The 20,278-nt window shown below is 42.1% G+C and overlaps 2 protein-coding genes across 6 annotated transcripts in view; both read right to left on the bottom strand.

The window, feature by feature from the left end:
• Window positions 1-7,399, bottom strand: part of ubr4 (ubiquitin protein ligase E3 component n-recognin 4) — a 165,264-nt gene extending 157,865 nt beyond the window's left edge. For all 5 annotated transcript variants that reach the window (XM_078425449.1, XM_078425451.1, XM_078425450.1 and 2 more), the window contains exon 1: window positions 7,253-7,399. In XM_078425449.1, the coding sequence (XP_078281575.1) occupies window positions 7,253-7,386 (134 nt within the window). In that variant the 5' untranslated portion in view covers window positions 7,387-7,399. The remainder of the gene's footprint in view (window positions 1-7,252) is intronic.
• Window positions 7,400-9,123: 1,724 nt separating this feature from the next.
• Window positions 9,124-20,278, bottom strand: part of emc1 (ER membrane protein complex subunit 1) — a 30,091-nt gene continuing 18,936 nt past the window's right edge. The window contains exons 15-22 of the mRNA XM_078425250.1: window positions 18,681-18,842; window positions 17,859-17,978; window positions 17,066-17,203; window positions 15,423-15,596; window positions 14,516-14,726; window positions 12,668-12,752; window positions 11,573-11,702; window positions 9,124-10,683 (exon numbers count right to left, since the gene is read on the bottom strand). Of these exons, the coding sequence (XP_078281376.1) occupies window positions 10,504-10,683; window positions 11,573-11,702; window positions 12,668-12,752; window positions 14,516-14,726; window positions 15,423-15,596; window positions 17,066-17,203; window positions 17,859-17,978; window positions 18,681-18,842 (1,200 nt within the window). The 3' untranslated portion in view covers window positions 9,124-10,503. The remainder of the gene's footprint in view (window positions 10,684-11,572; window positions 11,703-12,667; window positions 12,753-14,515; window positions 14,727-15,422; window positions 15,597-17,065; window positions 17,204-17,858; window positions 17,979-18,680; window positions 18,843-20,278) is intronic.

Below are 20,278 nucleotides of genomic sequence, written 5' to 3'. Positions count from 1 at the left end.
CAGAAAGGCAAATCTAGGTAATTTTAGAAGGACAAGCATTTAATTCAGCTTCAGGATATTTAAATCCCTTATGTACTCAAAGGAGATATGGCTTATTTTTCTTACTCCAGAGCTCCAGGTCATGAAAATCCAACAAAACCGGTTGACAGCCTTGGGCCTGTACAAATTGGAATTTAGAATGATGATGGGGGATCTCATTGAAACTTATTGCATAGTGAAAGGCCTGGATAATGTGAATGTGGTGAGGATGTTTCCACTAGTCGGAGATCTACGACCAGAGAACACAGCCTCAGAATAAAACGATGCATATTTAGAAAGGAGATGGAAAGGAATTTCTGTAGTCAGAGGGTGATGAATCTGAGGAATTTATTGCCACAGACGGCTGTGGCAGCCAAGTAATTGGGTATTTTTATAGCAAAGATTGACAGATTCTTGATTTGTAAGGGTGTCAAAGGTTATAGGGAGAAGGCATGAAAACAGGATTGAGAGGAAAAGATAGATCAGCCATAATTCAATGACAGAGTAGGCTCAATAGACCAAATGGCCTAATTCGGATCCTATGGCTTAAGAAATACCCTGCAGATTCTGATGAAAGATCGTTATCTGGAAACATCAACTATTTCTCTTGTCGCAGATGATGCCTAACTTGCTGAGTGTTAACATCATTAGCCGTTCGTGATATAACATATTTTGCAGGAAACGTGAGGTGTCATCATATATCGGCAACACATCATTTGAATGAGTTGCTCCACATTGCCAGGAGATGGGAATACATCGAGTTATCAGGTGAACGCCAGTAGAAAAATGTTTCAAGTGGCAGAGCAGCGCAAGATACTACCATTCTTGGACAAAAGTATTTATTTTTAACAACAAACAGTTCCTCCTCCACAGACCTTGAGTGTGTCTTGAACGACTAATAACTTAAACACATGGAGATAGCAACCCAAGAGTATACAAAAGGCAAAGAAGTGGCCACAATAGTGCCCAGTATTAATTCAATAAACATCACATTTTTTGGCATCACAGGAAAGCACACTGCCCTCCCCCAGCTGCCACATCAGTCCTCCTCCGTATTGCAAACCATGAAAACTCTCTGATGATCGGAATTATTCCTTAGATCTTAACCTAGAACATTGCAACTGCAGATTCACAGGATGTCAGAAATAGGATACTCACTAATTAAGTCTGTTTTATTCAAAGCTCAACCAAAAACTTAGTGGTATCTGCAAACATCAAAGCTTGAGCATTATTTGGACTTGGACTCTCAAGTGGAAAGTCACAGTCGTAACACAAGTGTGATCATCACACTTTGATATCCAACAGCATTACCGACCCCATATACCCCACATCTCCAGGAGGGTCCCCACCTGAGACGTCACCTGCCCATTTTCTCCGGGGATGCTGCCTGACCCGCTGAATTACTCCAGCATTGCGTGTCAATCTATGGTATAAACCAGCATCTGCTGGATTCTTTTTATTATATATTATTTTCTTTCATCATGTCTGGCATCATGTTAAGCAAAGATATTGTGGTGTCTATTCCTGTACAGTTCTATGTTCTCCACTAACACTGCCTGGCCCACTATGTCCAGCATTTTCTGCTAGAAACTGTACAAAAACACACTCAGTGATACAGACACGGTCAGATTTATCTCCAGTTATTTATGGACATAGAAACATAGAAAATAGGTGCAGGAGTAGGCCATTCGGCCCTTCGAGCCTGCACCGCCATTCAATATGATCATGGCTGATCATCCAGCTCAGTAACCTGTACCTGCCTTCTCTCCATACCCCCTGATCCCTTTAGCCACAAGGGCCACATCTAACTCCCTCTTAAATATAGCCAATGAACTGGCCTCAACTACCTTCTGCGGCAGAGAATTCCACAGACTCACCACTCTCTGTGTGAAGAAATGTTTTCTCATCTCGGTCCTAAAAGACTTCCCCCTTATCCTTAAGCTGTGACCCCTGGTTCTGGACTTCCCCAACATCGGGAACAATCTTCCCGCATCTAGCCTCTCCAACCCCTTAAGAATTTTATATGTTTTTATAAGATCCCCCCTCAGTCTTCTAAATTCCAGCGAGTATAAGCCTAGTCTATCCAGTCTTTCTTCATATGAAAGTCCTGCCATCCCAGGGATCAATCTGGTGAACCTTCTCTGTACTCCCTCTAAGGCTAGAATGTCTTTCCTCAGATTAGGAGACCAAAACTGTACACAATACTCCAGATGCGGTCTCACCAAGGCCCTGTATAACTGCAGCAGAACCTCCCTGCTCCTATACTCAAATCCTCTTGCTATGAATGCTAACATACCATTCGCTTTCTTCACTGCCTGCTGCACCTGCACACTTGCTTTTAATAACTGGTGCACCATGACACCCAGGTCACGTTGCATCTCCCCTTTTCCTAATTGGCCACCATTCAGGTAATACTCTGCTTTCCTGTTCTTGCCGCCAAAGTGGATAACCTCACATTTATCCACATTATATTGCATCTGCCATGCATTTGCCGACTCTCCTAATCTATCCAAGTCACTCTGCAGCCTCCTAGCATCCTCCTCGCAGCTAACACTGCCACCCAGCTTCGTGTCATCCGCAAACTTAGAGATATTGCATTCAATTCCCTCGTCCAAATCATTAATATATATTGTAAATAACTGGGGTCCCAGCACTGACCATTGCGGTACCCCACTAGTCACTGCCTGCCATTCCGAAAAGAACCCGTTTATTCCTACTCTTTGCTTCCTGTCCGCCAACCAATTCTCTATCCACCTCAACACTGAACCCCCAATACCGTGTGCTTTAAGTTTGTACCCCAATCTCCTATGTGGGACCTTGTCGAAGGCCTTCTGAAAGTCCAGATATAACACATCGACTGGTTCTCCCTTATCCACTCTACTAGTTACATCCTCGAAAAATTCTATAAGATTCGTCAGGCATGATTTGCCTTTCATAAATCCATGCTGACTTTGTCCGATGATTTCACCACTTTCCAAATGTGATGCTATCACATCTTTAATAACTGACTCTAGCATTTTCCCCACTACCGATGTTAGGCTAACTGGTCTATAATTCCCCGTTTTCTCTCTCCCTCCCTTTTTAAAAAGTGGGGTTACATTAGCTACCCTCCAATCCTCAGGAACTACTCCAGAATCTAAAGAGTTTTGAAAAATTATCACTAGTGCATCCACTATTTCTGAGGCTACTTCCTTAAGCACTCTGGGATGCAGCCCATCTGGCCCTGGGGATTTATCGGCCTTTAATCCATTTAATTTACCTAACACCACTTCCCGACTAACCTGGATTACCCTCAGTGCCTCCATCTCGTTAGACCCCCGATCCCCTGCTATTTCCGGCAGATTGTTTATGTCTTCCCTAGTGAAGACAGAACCAGAGTAGTTGTTCAATTGGTCTGCCATCTCCTTGTTCCCAATGATCAATTCACCTGTTTCCGACTGCAAGGGACCTACATTTGTCTTAACTAGTCTTTTTCTCTTCACATATCTATAAAAGCTTTTGCAGTCAGTTTTTATGTTCTCTGCCAGTTTTCTCTCATAATCTATTTTCCCTTTCCTAATTAAGCCCTTTGTCCTCCTCTGCTGGACTCTGAATTTCTCCCAGTCCTCTGGTATGATACTTTTTCTGGCTAATTTATATGCTTCATCTTTTGTTTTAATGCTATCCTTGATTTCCCTTGTTAGCCACGGATGCACTACCTTTCCTGGTTTGTTCTTTTGCCAAACTGGGATGAACAATTGTTGTAGTTCATCCATGCAATCTTTAAATGCCTTCCATTGCATGTCCACCGTCAACCCTTTAAGTATAAATTGCCAGTCTATCTTGGACAATTCACGTCTCATACCCTCAAAGTTACCTTTCTTTAAGTTCAGAACACTTGTTTCTGAATTGACTTTGTCACTCTCCATCCTAATGAAGAACTCCACCATATTACGGTCACTTTTGCCCAAGGGGCCTCGCACAACAAGACTGCTAACTAACCCTTCCTCATTACTCAATACCCAGTCTAGAATGGCCTGCTCTCTCGTTGGTTCCTCGACATGTTGGTTTAGAAAACCATCTCGCAAACACTCCAAGAAATCCTCCTCCTCAGCACCCCTGCCAATTTGGTTCACCCAATCTATATGTAGATTGAAGTCACCCATTATAACTGCTGCACCTTTAGTGCACGCATTTCTAATTTCCTGTTTGATGCCATCCCCAACCTCACTACTGCTGTTAGGTGGCCTGTGCACAACTCCCACTAGCGTTTTCTGCCCCTTAGTGTTTCGCAGCTCTACCCATATCGATTCCACATCCTCCAAGCTAATGTCCTTCCTTTCCACTGCTTTAATCTCCTCTCTAACCAGCAACGCTACCCCACCTCCTTTTCCTTTCTGTCTATCCCGCCTGAATATAGAATATCCCTGGATGTTGAGCTCCCAGCCTTGGTCACCCTGGAGCCATGTCTCCGTAATCCCAACTATATCATAATCATTAATAACTATCTCCACATTTAATTCATCCACCTTATTACGTATACTCCTTGCATTGAGACACAAAGCCTTCAGGCTTGTTTTTACAACACTCTTACCCCTTATACAATTATGTTGAAAAGTGGCCCTTTTTGATTTTTGCCCTGGATTTGTCTGCCTGCCACTTTTACTTTTCACCTTGTTACCTATTGCTTCTACCCTCATTTTACACCCCTCTGTCTCTCTGCTCATGCTCCCATCCCCCTGCCACATTAGTTTAAATCCTCCCCGACAGCACTAGCAAACACTCCCCCAAGGACATTGGTTCCATTCCAGCTCAGGTGCAGACCGTCCTGTTTGTACTGGTCCCAGTACAAACCCTTTTTTTGAGGGTGTAACAAGTAGAATGGATAAGGGAGACAGTGGATGTGGTGTATCTGGACTTTCAAAAAGCCTTTGACAAGGTCCCACACAAGAGATTAGTGTGCCAAATTAGAGCACATAGTATTGCGGGGTAGGGTATTGACATGGATAAAGAGCTGGTTGGCAGACAGCTAGCAAAGATAGGAATTAACGGGTCCTTTTCAGAATGGCAGGCAGTGACTAGTGGGGTGCCGCAAGGCTCAGTGCTGGGACCTCAGTTATTCACAATATATATTAACGATTTAGACGGAGGAATTAAATGTAATATCTACAAGTTTGCGGATGACACAAAGCTAGGTGGCAGTGTGAGCTGCGAGGAGGATGCTATGAGGCTGCAAGGTGACTTGGATAGGTTGGGTGAGTGGTCAGAGATGCATGGCAGATGCAGTATAATGCGGATAAATGTGAGGTTATCCACTGTGGTGGCAAGAACAAGGAGGCACATTATTATCTGAATGGTGTCAGATTAGGAAAAGGGAAAGTGTAACGAGACTTGGTGTCCTTGTACATCAGTCATTGAAAGTAAGCATGCAGGGACAGCAGCCAGTGAAGAAAGCAAATGGCATGTTGGCCTTCATTGCAAGAGGATTTGAGTTAAGGAGTAAGGAGGTCCTATCGCAGTTGTACAGGGCCCTGGTGAGACCATCTCTGGAGTATTGTGTGCAGTTTTGGTCTCCTAATTTAAGGAAGGACATTCTTGCTATTGAGGGAGTGCAGTGTAGGTTCACCAGGTTAATTCCCAGGATGGCAGGACTGACATATGATGAAAGAATGGATCAACTGGGCTTATATTCACTGGAAGTTAGAAGGATGAAAGGGGATTTTATAGAAACAAAAGTCTTAAGGAATTGGACAGACTAGATGCAGGAAAAATGTTCCCGATTTGGGGGAAATCCAGAACCAGGGGCCACAGTGTAAGAATAACGGGGAGGTCATTTAGGACTAAGATGAGGAAAAACTTTTTCACCCAGAGAGTTGTGAATCTGTGGAGTTCTCTGCCACAGAAGGCAGTGGAGGCCAATTCACTGGATGTTTTCAAGAGTTAGATATAGCTTAGCTTAGAGATACAGCGCAGAAACAGGCCTTTCGGCAAACCGAGTCTGCGCCAACCAGCGATCCCCGCACGTTAACACTGTCCTACACCCACTCGGGACAATTTACACACACACCAAGCCTATTAACCTGGAGTGTAGGAGGAAACAGAAGATCTCGGAGAAAACCCACGCAGGTCACGGGGAGAACGCACAAACTCCGTACAGACAGCACCCGCAGTCGGGATCGAACCCGGGTCTCCGGCGCTGCAAGCACTGTAAGGCAGCAACTCCACCACTGCGCCACCCTTAGGTCTTAGGGCTAACAGACTCAAGTGAAGAGAAAGCAGGAACGGGGTACTGATTTTGGATGATCAGCTGGCATGAAGGGCCGAATGGCCTATACTGCACCTATTTTCTGTGTTTTTAAATCTCACGAAAGATTGTTAGGGAAATGGCAGAGATTCCCAGAATACCAGGCACCTAAATGTTTAAAATTATGGGTAGAACATAAGTCATTCAGCTTCTCCTCAGTTTAGATGATCGCAAAAGGAAATCTAATAAAGATGAAGAAATTCATAACGAGATTTGATAGGATGTTGAGTCTGGCGAACAAGCAATGGGCATAAAATAGCTTCTTCCTAGAGGATATTATCCACCCCATGAACTTTTATCCTTCCTCTACAACTTCCTAAATCTTCCACGTCCCCAAGTCCCTATCACAAACTCCCTCCCTCTTCTCCTCTGACTTCGCCAAAAGCACATCTTTGGTGGAACTTGGACATCCCCATTTTCTGCCACAGTCAGATCTCTCGATCCAAAACGTCACCCATTCCTTCTCTCCAGAGATGCTGCCTGTCCCGCTGAGTTACTCCAGCATTTTGTGTCTACTTTCGATTTAAACCAGCATCTGCAGTTCTTTCCTACATGGTTGGGATCTATATCTGTATCGACTACATTCTAGAAATGCTAGTTGTTGCATGATGAAAATAGCACAATGGTGCGTTGTATTGTGGAGGCGGAAGGGCATAAAATATAGATATGCCGGGCGATGAGGGTGCGGTTTAACGCCACGGCGCCTCCATGGCTTCTAGCACATTCGAGAAAGTTCCCGGCTGCTGGATTAGGCCGAGGGTTCCGCAGCTGCTTCCTGACATTTGCGTCCAACACCAAGTTGAAATCAAGGAGTGAAGCTGCAGGCAGTGACCCCCAGTTTGGGCCGCGGGGGGGGAAACGCGAAGCGGCGGGGCCCAGCCAGGGCCGCGGCTCAGCCCGTCCTCCTGCTCCCTTCCCTGGACAACAACGGAGCGCGGCGTCCCACTTTACCTGTTTATGACCGAGCTGAAAAGCTGAGAAATGTCCCGCGGCTCGAATGTAGAATAGGAAGCGGCGAGGAGCGGGCGGACAGCGGCACTCCAGTCGGGGTCCGGCTCCAGGGCCGGAGCTGAGTTCAGCGCCATTTTGCCGTGGGGCCGACTGGTGCAACAGACTAAACACTCCGGAGAAGAACCGCGCACAAGCGCGTTACACACTCGTCCGCAGCGCAATCTGTCCTAACCCTTGTGGACCACTTACCAACTGAGCGCTCCAGAGGTCCCTCTCGCCCAGGAAAAGAGGGCGAAGCAAGTTTCAGCCCCCTCCCCCCGCATTTTAAAATGTAATAAAATGCATCTTTCCACTCTGGCACTTAATTATTTTTTTTTAAACCCTGGCAAAAAAAAAAGTAACCACATATGGATATTCTCCACAAAATGCTGGAGTAACTCAGCAGGTCAGGCAGCCTGACCTGCTGAGTTACTCCAGCATTTTGTGAATAAATCGATTTGTACCAGCATCTGCAGTTATTTTCTTATACTGGATATTCTCCACCTGCATAGTATCGACTCTTTAAATCTACTTTTTACAATCACCTCCAGATTTGAACTGGACTATTTTGAAACGTGGAAATTATTAAGGTCAAGAAGTGAATGGTGCAAATGTAGACTGCAATGTACCGCCAAAATGGTCAAAACTAGGAATTCTATCCAAATATTAAGCAACGGGAATAGGAAAGGAAGCAAATAACTTACAAATACTTCAAACACAGAAATATTAGGTTGACTTATGTGACACAAATGGGCCTTTGGTCTATATCACAATATTTGTATCCACACCAAACTACTCTCACTGTTTTTTCCCCCATTCAATTTAACTCTTTCACGCTTGCAGTAGCTATAAAATACAGTGAATAATTCTGGTTTGAGTTTTGAAATTAATTGACGGTCATTTTGCACTCATAGCTAGTATTCTAGCACTAAAGTACCCAAGATTATAATTTAGCATTTGTCAATTTTAGTATAGAGCTTACATCTTAAAAACCTTGGGGTCAGATAAACATTAAATTTTCTATAATATACCTTATGAGGTATTCATTGCAAAATTCCTAAGCAGTAAATTTGACTTTTCATGAATATACTCACATCTATAGCTGTTTGTCATGACTCATTGATAAGACTCAGAGTTCAAAGATTGAGGATTCAAATCCGTATCACAAATTAAGCACATTATCTCAAGTGAGATTTCACTGCAGTTACTGCAGTGAGAGAGTATTGCATTGTGAGAAGCGCCATCGGCTCATTCAGGTGGAAACAAATAATCCAGGGGCACTATTCTAAGAGCAGAGACATCCACAGGGTCTGACCTTAACTTTTCCCTCAATTGACATCCCTGTTCACTTTTTTTCTTAATCAACATCCCTTAAACTGTTATTTATTTCATTATTATTTGTGGGACTTTGTTGTTTCACAGATGTGTTAAACTTATTATTTTGTTTATAAAATGTATATTTCATTTTAATATCAATTAAAAGTGAGAGTTCACTGCAGCAGGACTAAGCCCTTGTATTAAATGCTAGGAAAGCAACATTTTATTGGACCTGAAATCAGAGTAAAGATCAAAAGCACCTCTATAACCCAAAGTGATGACTGTACAAATATTGATCATCGGGCAAGAATTTGGAAAATAGCATTACTGTGGGTTTAACAAAGATGACACAAAGTGCTGGAGTAAGTCAGGCAGCATCTCTGGAGAGCATACATGTGCGTTATTTTGGGTTGGGACCCATCTGGATGTTTCAGGCTGGAACCCTAATTAATTTCCAATTCAAATATGACATTATGTCCAACTGAAGCTGAAGGAAACAAAGTTCAATGTCACAGTAACATTTTATTTATTGGTTTCAAAAACTATAACTCAAACATAAATTAATTTTTATTTAACAAAATTTCAATGCATTAATTTTAAGGTGTGTTTAAGTCTCAACATTTTTGATGTGGCTGTACTTGAATTTTAGGCAAGGGAGAGAATAAAACACCAAACTAACTAGTAAAAGGTTATAACTATCATTCAAACCATCCCTTTCCTGCAAAACAATGATGAAACATGGGCAAATATTTAGAATATCAGATATTCACACATTAATTCTGTTCATTCACGCATCCATTGCACACTTTAAGTTGACTCTAAATGCCTGCCACGATCGGATGTTCAGGAGTCAAATATTAAACATCCAAAACAGCTAAGGTCTTCAATTCCTTTTGTACACCTTCAAATTTCAAAATTTTCACGATTTTTTGCTGTTCACACATTTGTGATGTGGGGCGCACTCACGCAATTCAAAACTCCCTCACACACCAACTTCGGCAATACAATAAAAAAAATTAACAGTTAGGTTTACAAATTCTCTCCAAAAAATCAATCAGTAGTCCTGCTTCATTCACCTCACGAATATTATCAACATGCAATGTTAAAATGTTTTCTTTTTTTCCACTCAGGCAAGAGGTAAACATTACTGTGTCACTAAAGGATGCAAGTCAGTAGTTTATTGTCCAAATTCAGTATATTCGGGCTGCAGAAAATAAAGGGAGAGGGTGTTGTAAACTTTTCTACCACAATCCAACCTCACAGTGCAAGGGGACAAAAAGCACCAGCATCACCTAGTGGCAGGGCTTCAACATGGAAAATCCACCTCTCTCTGAAACAGTCCATGTCCTGCCTCATAGATAGAAAAATTAGACCAAAGGGATATCGTCAGAATGCAAGACAAAAAGACTGACGTTTTCTGTTCAAAGACTAACAAAGATGCGAATATCCAGCATTCATTTTTATAGGGAACCTGAGCTAGAGGCAACATCCATCTACAAATAAAGTATCAACCAGATCTAAAAATGCAGCATAGGCTAAAGATTTAAAGCAGAACATCAGGAAATATTCAGATTCAACTGTCATTAATTGTATATATTATTTTCAAAAGGTCCCTTTCTATCTCCGAGCCATTTTGCAGGAACATAAACATCATTTATCCCAAAGAAAAACTTCTGATCAATAGAAACAAATTAATTTTTACAACGATGAAACCAACTTTTGTTAAAATCTGCTCATGAAAGTGTCCGTCACTCTGATTCTTATTGAGAACGTGTTACCAAAAATATACATAGTATGTACATGGGTGCAAGAGCATGGGGGTCCCTGTTAAGGTTGCACCCATCTTCAGCTCCACTCGACGAGGAGACAACTATTCTCTTCCAAGCTGATGACATCTATCGCCAGGCTCGGTTCAGGAGCTTCACCTGCGCAAGGCGCTTTGTGATCATGGTTGTAAAAACCAGTCCAAGGAGAACGCTGCTGATAAGCACATAATCATAATCATCCTTCAGAACGTCAAATTGCTTGGATGGATAAACACGGGTCTGGAAGATGTCCAATCCATAAACAACAACCTGAAATAGACAAAGCATGCTCAAGTGTTAGATCTAGGGTGCCAGTAATTTCCTACTACAGCAATACTCTGGTTAAGCTCGGAGCATGAAGGGAATGGCGGCACAATCTGCCCGCCTTTCTTCCAAGGCCTTGATCACGCCTGGAAAAAGGGACGCACAGTGTCCAGCGCTGTGTTTGAAGACTTCCACCAATGGTGGGTGTACCAACATTAGTTGGTAGAGAATTATTTACTGTAACTAGCAAGAGCTGCAGAAATCTAGACTTAGCCAAGTGATTTAACATTTATGGGACCAGGAATGGAGTCTAAACCATTAAAATTATTGACATTTAAATAAGGGCAATAAAATGGCAATCCAAGCAGATATACATAAAACACGGCATTGTGTGTAGAAAGGAACTGCAGATGCTGGTATATACCGAAGGTAGACGCAAAGTGCTGGAGTAACTCAGAGGGTCAGGCAACATCTCTGGAGAAAAAGGATGGGTGATGTTTCGGGTCGGGACCATCTGTCTGAAGACAAAGTATTTAACATAAAGTTGATTTTGATGCCAAGTGTTCCCAAATCGGTCACCACAGTGGGAAGAGCTAGGCCAGGGTGGATTTGTTAAATGTGTTCAAGTAAGCTTCCTTAATAAACCAACAAAGTGTTGGTGGTGGCCAAGGTGGAAGCAAAATCACAACAGTGAGACAAGTGGTAATACATTTGTAGATGTTACAAAATGAATCATCGTTATACATTATGCTACAAAATGGAGAATTTAACGAGGTATTGTGGAATTTGACCATGTTCTCCTGCTGTGGTCCCAGACAGAACTGACAAGTTGAGCCTTAAGAATCTGGCACAAGACACTTAACAGTCGTCGGCAAAAAGGTTGTTTGACACTCACAAGGCAAGTGGACTCCAGACCAGATGGAGCTGTGTATATCCCCCGTACTCTGGAAACAGACTGATTATAGTTGATGAACCATTCTTGTCGGATTGGTAGTTCTGGAGCATAAGGAATTAAATTTTCCTCTCTGAAAGAGAAAATAATCAGGGTTAAACAAAAAACTGACGTCAAATTTTGGTGTTACAAAGCACGATGACAGGTTAAAAACAGGAGCGCAGGAACAGGAGTAACCCTTTGACACCATTTAGTGAGATCATGCCTGATCTGAGGGCGGCACGGTGGCGCAGCGGTAGAGTTGCTGCCTTACAGCAAATGCAGCGCCGGAGACTCAGGTTCGATCCTGACTACGGGCGCTGTCTGTACGGAGTTTGTACGTTCTCCCCGTGACCTGCGTGGGTTTTCTCCGAGTTCTTCGGTTTCCTCCCACACTCCAAAGACATACAGGTATGTAGGATAATTGACTGGGTAATACATAAAAAAATTGTCCCTAGTGTGTGTAAGATAGTGTTAATGTGCGGGGATCGCTGGGCTGCGCGGACTCGATGGGCCGAAGGGCCTGTTTCCGCGCTGTATCTCTAAATCTAAATCTTTCCCAGTATCTCTTAATTCCTTTGGCTAAAAATGTAATTAATGTCAATATTCAATCAAAATCAATTTCTGCTTTTGGTAAAGGGCATAATTTCTGCCAATTTCATTTGGGTAAACATGTCTCTCAATTTCGCTCTTGAACACACAATTCTTTTATTTCATTGCCTCACTACTCCTAGATTGAATTATTTCATGCCTCATTGTTCAGATTGGAATCTACAAAAATAATTTCTCTTTAACTAGCCTAAATCTTCCCTGATATGCTGAAACCATTGTTCAAATCTAAACCTCCTAAATTCCAACATGTAAAGCCCTGATTTTTGTAATTGTTTTATGCAATTCAGGCCTTGTCACACAGCATCTGTGGTTATGAAGAAAGGTCCTGACTCAAAACATTCCCTCCACAGATGCTGCCTGAACCAGAGTTGCTCGAGCACATTGTGTTTTACTCAAGATTCCAGCATCTGCAGTTGCTTGTGTCTCCGTGGGAATGTGTTAACTCACCGGCTTAGCTCAGAAGGAACTTCCGGGCGACGAGGATCCAAAAAGGCTTTCGGTAAAGAAAGAATTCCTCCAGAGTGCAATGCAACTGCCGGACAGAAAACTACCCGTTAGAATCAAAGATTAATTGCAGAATACCACCAGTCAATCCAGTGCACCCTTTATTGGTAACATAGAATTATAGATTCCGATTAGAATGAGGCTCATTCAGCCCATCATGCTGATGCTGGATTGAAACATTCAACCTTTTGCAACAATGCTTTTAATATTTTCCCTCTCAAATATATATCCACACATCTCGGCATCACGTTCCATGCGGACTTTGTGGGCCAACGGACCTGTATGTGCTGCAGTGTTCTGCTTCTGTGTGCTTGAAATTTGAATTATTTCATGTTTTAAGTTTAATTTTCTGGCATCCAATATAAATAAAATAATTTGGACGAGGGAATTGAATGCAACATCTCTAAGTTTGCGGATGACACGAAGCTGGGTGGCAGTGTTAGCTGCGAGGAGGATGCTAGGAGGCTGCAGAGTGACTTGGATAGATTAGGCGAGTGGGCAAATGCATGGCAGATGGAATATAATGTGGATAAATGTGAGGTTATCCACTTTGGCGGCAAGAACAGGAAAGCAGAGTATTGAGTACTGAGCTGGATGATCAGCCATGATCATATTGAATGGCGGTGCAGGCTCGAAGGGCCGAATGGCCTACTCCTGCACCTATTTTCTATGTTTCTATGTTTCTATTCTAAACTCCCTTCTGGTTTCCTTCAAAAATCTATTGATGCCCAATGCAATTGGATTAGCCCATTTACTTTATCAAACCTTCCATAAATGTAAACTCCTCTACACATCCGTCAGTTTCCTATCTCTCCCCGAAATAAATGTTCATCAACCTCGAGATCCTCCCGACAAATCATTTCTATACCCACTCCATAGCCTTGACATCACAATATTATAACTGTGGCAAACAAACCATTAGTCACTTAAGTATCACAAAATGCTGGAGTAACTCAGCGGGTCAAGCAGCTTAAGGTGTGTTTCAGGAATTCAGGGCCAGCACTTGACAAGTCAATAATCATGCATCCAACCACAGTGGTGCAGCTGATAAAGCTGCTGCTTCTCAGCACCACAGACCTAGGTTCCATCCTGGCCTTGGGTGTTGTCTGTGTGGAGTTTGCAAGTTCAAGAGTCATGCGTGCTTTATTGTTATTTGTCCCGAAACGAAACAATGCAATTCTTACTTGCAGCAGCACAACAGATATGTAAACTGTACTCTATAAACACCATAATAAACAACAACAAAAAAGTTCAGTGTATAAAAAGCAAACAAACAAAAATAGTGCAAAGACAAAAACAATAACCCTCAACTCTATACAGTTCAGAGTTTATTTGGAGGTTTTGGTGTTTAATAGCCCAATTGTGGTTGGGACTCCCAGTAACCGTGTGAATTTCCTCCGGGTGCTCCGGTTTCCTCCCACATCCCAAAAATGTGAGTTTGTAGCTTAATTGCCCTCTGTAAAAACTGCCCATAGTGTGCAAGGAGTGGTTGATAAGTGGGACAAGATAGAACAAGGATGATCAATGGATGGCGGGGTTTCAGTGGGCTGAAGGGCCAGTTTGCATGCTGTATCTTTTAGCAAAAAAGCTTTTCACTGTACCTCTGTACACATGGCAATAAAGTAAACTATCAATCATTCAAAAAACATTTAGCTTCAGGAATGCTTGATCTGTGAATTCGGTAATTCGGGCCGGTGTTAAGATATGTCCTGTCAGCTCAGAACAGAATAACCCCATCCACCATCTGTTATGCACTCTCCATTACATGCCCAAGAAAGGTCTTCTACTTACTCAGCAGGTGGCGGCTGGTGATCCCTTTCTCTGTGATTGTGGATTCCACCAGACTGATGGCGGACGGAAATATATAGGACTGCTGAAAGATGATGGGAGAGATAGGACGGTCCAGTGAGCTGAATGCCGTGCTGTTGTATTGCTCTGTTCCCTCATATAGCTCCAGAACACTCATCTCATTCCTTCGGGATTTCGTGTTCCAGTACTTGTACTGGCAAAGGAACAGCAGACAGCGGAGTTAGGAATAAGTCATACATCGTAAGCACAATCTAGACAGTGTCAAGAAGCTAATTAGACAAAACTGCAGCAGAGGAACATTAGAAGAACAGCAACTGAACACTAGGACAAAAGAGATGGAGGGGGAGCACCCAACATACAGTGGCAATCATTCCAAAAAAAGTCCTGTGACCACCAATGGCGGAAAATCATGCTCACATCTGAAATTTCAGTGCAGCTCACACACACACGTGGAAATTATTGCACTAATAAGTGTGGTATTTAATTACCAAAACATTCAAATTATTTGAAATTGCTAAACTTGTATCCAGAATCAATAATTAAAATTATACGTGTTTAAATTCCAGATTCAGATTCCTCGTTCAGTTTTTTGTACATTTTTAATCACTATCCAGAAATTCTTGTTGGAAACCTGCTTGGCTGGATAGATCTTAACTGTGACATGCACCATAGCCAGCTGGCATAACAATATACAGGGATATTTAATGCATCTGCCGCATATTTCACATACATACACAGTCGGGGGAACTACAGGGATCATCGAAGAGGAACGATGGAAGAACAATTAAACAAAACATTTATAAATGTGAATTGAGTGGCCAAGCCAGTCATGTTGTGAAAGATGTAAAGACATCACTAATTCCCCAAGTTATATATTCTCCATTCTTACCACCACCCAGTTCTCCGAATGCACAATATTAACGGGCCCCCTTGCTTTCCGCTGCACAGACTCGTGAATAATTCGACCAGTCACTCCATCAATAAGGTAGATGCAAATGAAGGTGCGTTCATGGTGTGTATCTGTGCTCTCAGTCACCACCACCAACAAATTTGGATTCAGATACTGGAAAGCAAAATTCAGAAGTCAGGGATTCAGAGGAGAATCCGGCAATTTGATAGTCATAAATTCATACAGCATGGCAACAGGCCCTTCAGTCCAACTCACCCATGCCAACCAAGATCCCCATTGAAGCTAGTCCCATTGACCTGTGTTTAGCCTACCGTCCCTCTCAAGGATTCCTATCCATGCATCAGTCCAAATGTCTTTTAAATGCTTTTATTGTACCTGCTGCAACCACTTCCTCTCTTGCAGCGTGTTCCGTACACCCACCACACTCAGGGGTAACAAAGTTGCCCTTCAGATTCCTCTGAAATCTTTCCACTCTCACCTTAAACCTATGTCTTCTAGTTCCCGATTCCCCAATTGCTGGGGGGAAAAAAAGATTTAGTGCATTCACCCTATGTAAACTGGGAAATGAATCAGTAAATTAAACGATTACAAAATGCAAAACTACAGAATCTTCTTGAGGTAATCTCAAAGGTAACAAAGCCATTCTCATCACTGACCGGTGAACACATTAAGAGGGATAGGAAGGGGTGACCAAGGAATAAGTAACACAAAAAATTATCCTGTTGAGGTTAATTGGAGTTTAACAGTAAGCGCGAGTTGTACCATGTTTGATTGATCAATTGTACGAAGAAATGAAACTTATTTTCATTAATCTGTAGAATCATTCAATGTAACATCAGCAACTGGAGGCATTGCCACTGTTTAAACATCCTTGCCCATTTAGTTCATTCAATATTGTACATTGTTTTTTTATTTAACAATAGGCACTGCAGGTCTATTCTTCCTCTGGGGGGTTGCTCTTTAGTGATATCAGAGTACAGCTCGGAATGATCCCAGACTTTCATTTTGCCCAGCATTCGCTATTCTAACAGAAGTCGAGATAGGACTTGGGACAGAATTGTAGGTTGAAAGCTATTGTGCATTTTTCCACACATGCCATGAATAAAGGTATGTCAGAGGCCATGGCATTTTCAAGAACTGGCTTCTGTTTACATTAAGACAGACCTACTTTTAAATTCGTAGATTCTAAAATGGCATTAACACGCCTAAAGCAATAATATGAGGAAAATTGAAAGCAGGAACACATCATATTCCAGTTGGTCTACAATCCAATGGAATTTTTCAATTTTATGTACACACATCTAGTATTCCTCTCCCATTTCTACTAGTTCATATCCATTCACTCTTCCCTTTTCCATCCTCCCCCAGCCCCATCACCCCAATTTGTTACCATGTGTCACCTGTTCCATTTACCTATGACCCACACACCTATACAACTGGGTTACTTATCCCTCGGTCACCCCTTCCTCACCCCGCCCCCATTCGGTTCCACTCATCACCTTGCAGCCTCTGTCTCAACCTTCCCCTTCCCCAACCTAGCTCCATCTGCTGTTTGTTCCCTTCATCCAGCAGCCCATCTCAAAACGTCCGTCTCCTCCTCGCGCCATTTCTCTACACCGTACCTTATAGAGGACACTCCGATCTCCCATAACCCGGCCTTGTGAGTGCACGTGCTCGCTCGACCGTTTTCCCTTCACAATCACTATTTTTTGTGTGTCTATTGGAATCACCACTTCCCAAATTTCTTCCGTGCCAAGATCCTGCAAAAAGGAGGAGGCAAATTCAATAATAATGAAACTGCTCACTGGCAGAAAATGGAACAGGCCATCAGACTTCATTTGGACAGAACTAATCAGACAGAAATAGAAAGGTGCAAGTAGAATGGGTGTCAGGGATTATGGGAAGCAGGAGAATGGGGTTGAGAGGGAAAGATAGATCAGCCATGATTGAATGGCAGAGTAGACTTGATGGGCTGAATGGCCTAATCCTGCTCCTACAACTAATGAACTTGAAAACTGACCATGAAACTGCCATTACCTGTTGCACAAAACACACCTGATTCACACATGTCCTTCGGGAAAGGTAAAAGCTCAACCTTACGAGGTCTGGAATATGCATAACTCCAATCTCACACCAAATTGGTTACTCTTAAACATTCCCCCAAGTAGCCAAGTGAGCGTCCCAGTTATGCCAAGCAGTTTCTCACATCCCAACAATGAATTTTTAAACTATATTAGATATTATTGTTTATTTCCTGTATATTATCTACTGCATTAACATGTTTACATACACATTTACAACAAGGTGAAAAGTGTTATGCCCAATGTTGCCCTGGATCCCAGAGAACAATATGCTTGAGAGTAAGCTATTAAAGACACTTCAATTTACTCACAGGTTTAAAACTGACTACAATACCTTGTGCAGACTGTATCCATTCAACTTTCCCCAAACAGGGTCCATCAAGTAGAAAAAAACTTTGGGGGCCAAGTTCTGCAGCTGTTGCAGGATATTTCTGCTGGAGGGAAAGACCGTTATCTGCCAAGAGATAAAGCAGAGAAACCACCCTTGACATATTTGACTGGTTTAAAATGAAACAACATCAGTGCTCAGCTGGAATAGACAAATCACAGTGAAGGAGTCCAGAACGCTGTGACCTTCCAACATGGAAGACGAGACATTGTTTCTCAAGTTTATATTCAATCTCAGTGGAAAAATGCAGGAGGCCAATGACAAACAGGTCAAAGGAAGAGTGAGATGGAGGAATGAAGTGACAGCTTCTCAATGGACTCAATTAAAGCAGCCACCCATTCTGTTTTTGGTTTCTGCCAAGCAACTGTTTATCATCACTGCAATCCTGAGCTCAGGTATTCATTCCTCTCCCATCCTCTCTGCAACATAAAATTAAGTTGTTTTCCCTCTTTCAGATATCTGGCAAAATTATTGACCTCACACAGTAACTCTGTTTCTCTTTTTACAGATGTGGAATTTAAGCATTTTTTGTTTTTGTTTCCAATTTACAGAATTGGCATTTTGATTTTGATCTTCAAAGTCCTGTGACTGTTGTGCCACTGAGCTTGGTCAACAACAATTATTTTGTTACAATAGCTGCCTAATAAGATCAGTTAGACCCACAATTTAACATACCCAAATACATCACCATTAGCACTAATTAATAGTGACAGAGAGAGAATATCACACCAATGGACCCATTATCCCAATCATGAGATTTGACATTACCTTATGCTCGTCGTCGATGAGAAGCAGAACTTTAGCATAATCCTGGTCAACAATTGGAAGCAGCAAAGACTGAAGAATAGGGCGGGTCAAAACTGGAGGATTGATTTGACTCCGTTTTCCAAAGATTGGATTGAAGACATGAAGAGAACTCAGTCCGGTTTCCTGATTAAAGAGTGGGAAACGAAAATGGGAAAAGGGAAAACATTTTCATCAATGTTAATACAAAATATGTAATGCTTTAAATAAAATCCTGTATAGAAAATTAAGACAGCAGAAGTAGTGACTGGTTCAGGAATGTAATTTAGACAAATGTAAAATTGACTATTTACGCCACATTTTACAGAAGTATTATAAAACCCAATCATTACTGGCTATCTGCAAAGCAGTCTGAACATTTCGACAAGGGGTTATCAGATTCAGTCATTTCCTTGTTTCTGCCAAAATATAAACCCGTACTATCCTTGTAACCATTACTGACAAGGTAGTTCATAAGTGATAGAAGCACAATGAGGCGATTCAGCCCATCCTTTATTCTGCCATTCAATCATGGCTAATCTATCTCTCCCTCTCAACCCCATTCTCTTGCCTTGTCCCCAAAATCCCCGACACCCGTACTATTCAAAGTTCTGATCATTTCCACATTACACCCATATTCCCCATTCCCTCTCCCAAACCCACTTCTTTGAGTATATGTTCCAGACAAAAATATTTCAGAGGCTTAATACCATACGTTTAAATTCCAAATTATCTAGCCATTGGCCCATAATTCAACACATATTTTCCGAGTTACGATCTGATAAATGATATATTTTCTACCAGCTACGATCACTTTTTCCTCCTCTTTCAACCCCCCTGCATATCCTTCACTTCACGTTTCCTCTGGACCAAGGATCTAGATCTGAACATCATCCACGGACAAATAGCTTAACCTTCCACTTTCAGATCTGGCTGAACCCCAAGGCATTCTTAGACCCATTTCCAAAACTAATCACTCTTCAGAGAACAAAGAATGCAAAATAAATACTTTCTTCACCACAAAAACATCCTCCTCTGCCTTCTCCACACTCTCTTCCAAAGATGAAGGAGCCAAAGAACAATGTTTTAATGTGTTGTCTGACTCCATGTGCCTGTGACACTGCTGCAGGCAAGATATTAATTATATCTTTACCTCAATGTACTTGCACACGTAACAATACACTTGCCTTGATGCCACAAGATTTGGGGCCATCCATTCAGCTCCCTTTGCCAATTCACTCTTTCTTTAATCCAACAGGCCAAGCCTGGCTCTGCATGAAATTTTGTACTGTATTTTAGTTCTTTTACCCAGTACACCCATCAATAGCATTTTTGGTCTTAATCCAATCAAATTACTTATCACATAAGATTTATTTCATTTGCTGACATTTTGGATTTTCTCTCAGAACTCTCTACAAATCCTTTTCCATTCTTTCAACCACTCTTCCAAAAAAAACTATGCTAGACCATTCAAGAGCCAGTCAGATGGCTATTTGAATATAGATGCACTGACACCCATGCTTAGATGCACAGGGTCTCTCACAGGTGAATCAAGGGCCATAGGTTTAAGGTGAAGGAGAAAA

Source organism: Rhinoraja longicauda, chromosome 30 (genome assembly GCF_053455715.1).
Source record: "Rhinoraja longicauda isolate Sanriku21f chromosome 30, sRhiLon1.1, whole genome shotgun sequence".
Classification (NCBI taxonomy): Eukaryota; Metazoa; Chordata; class Chondrichthyes; order Rajiformes; family Arhynchobatidae; genus Rhinoraja; species Rhinoraja longicauda.
Note: the sequence above shows the minus strand (reverse complement) of the source record. Positions and strands in the feature narration are given on the sequence as shown.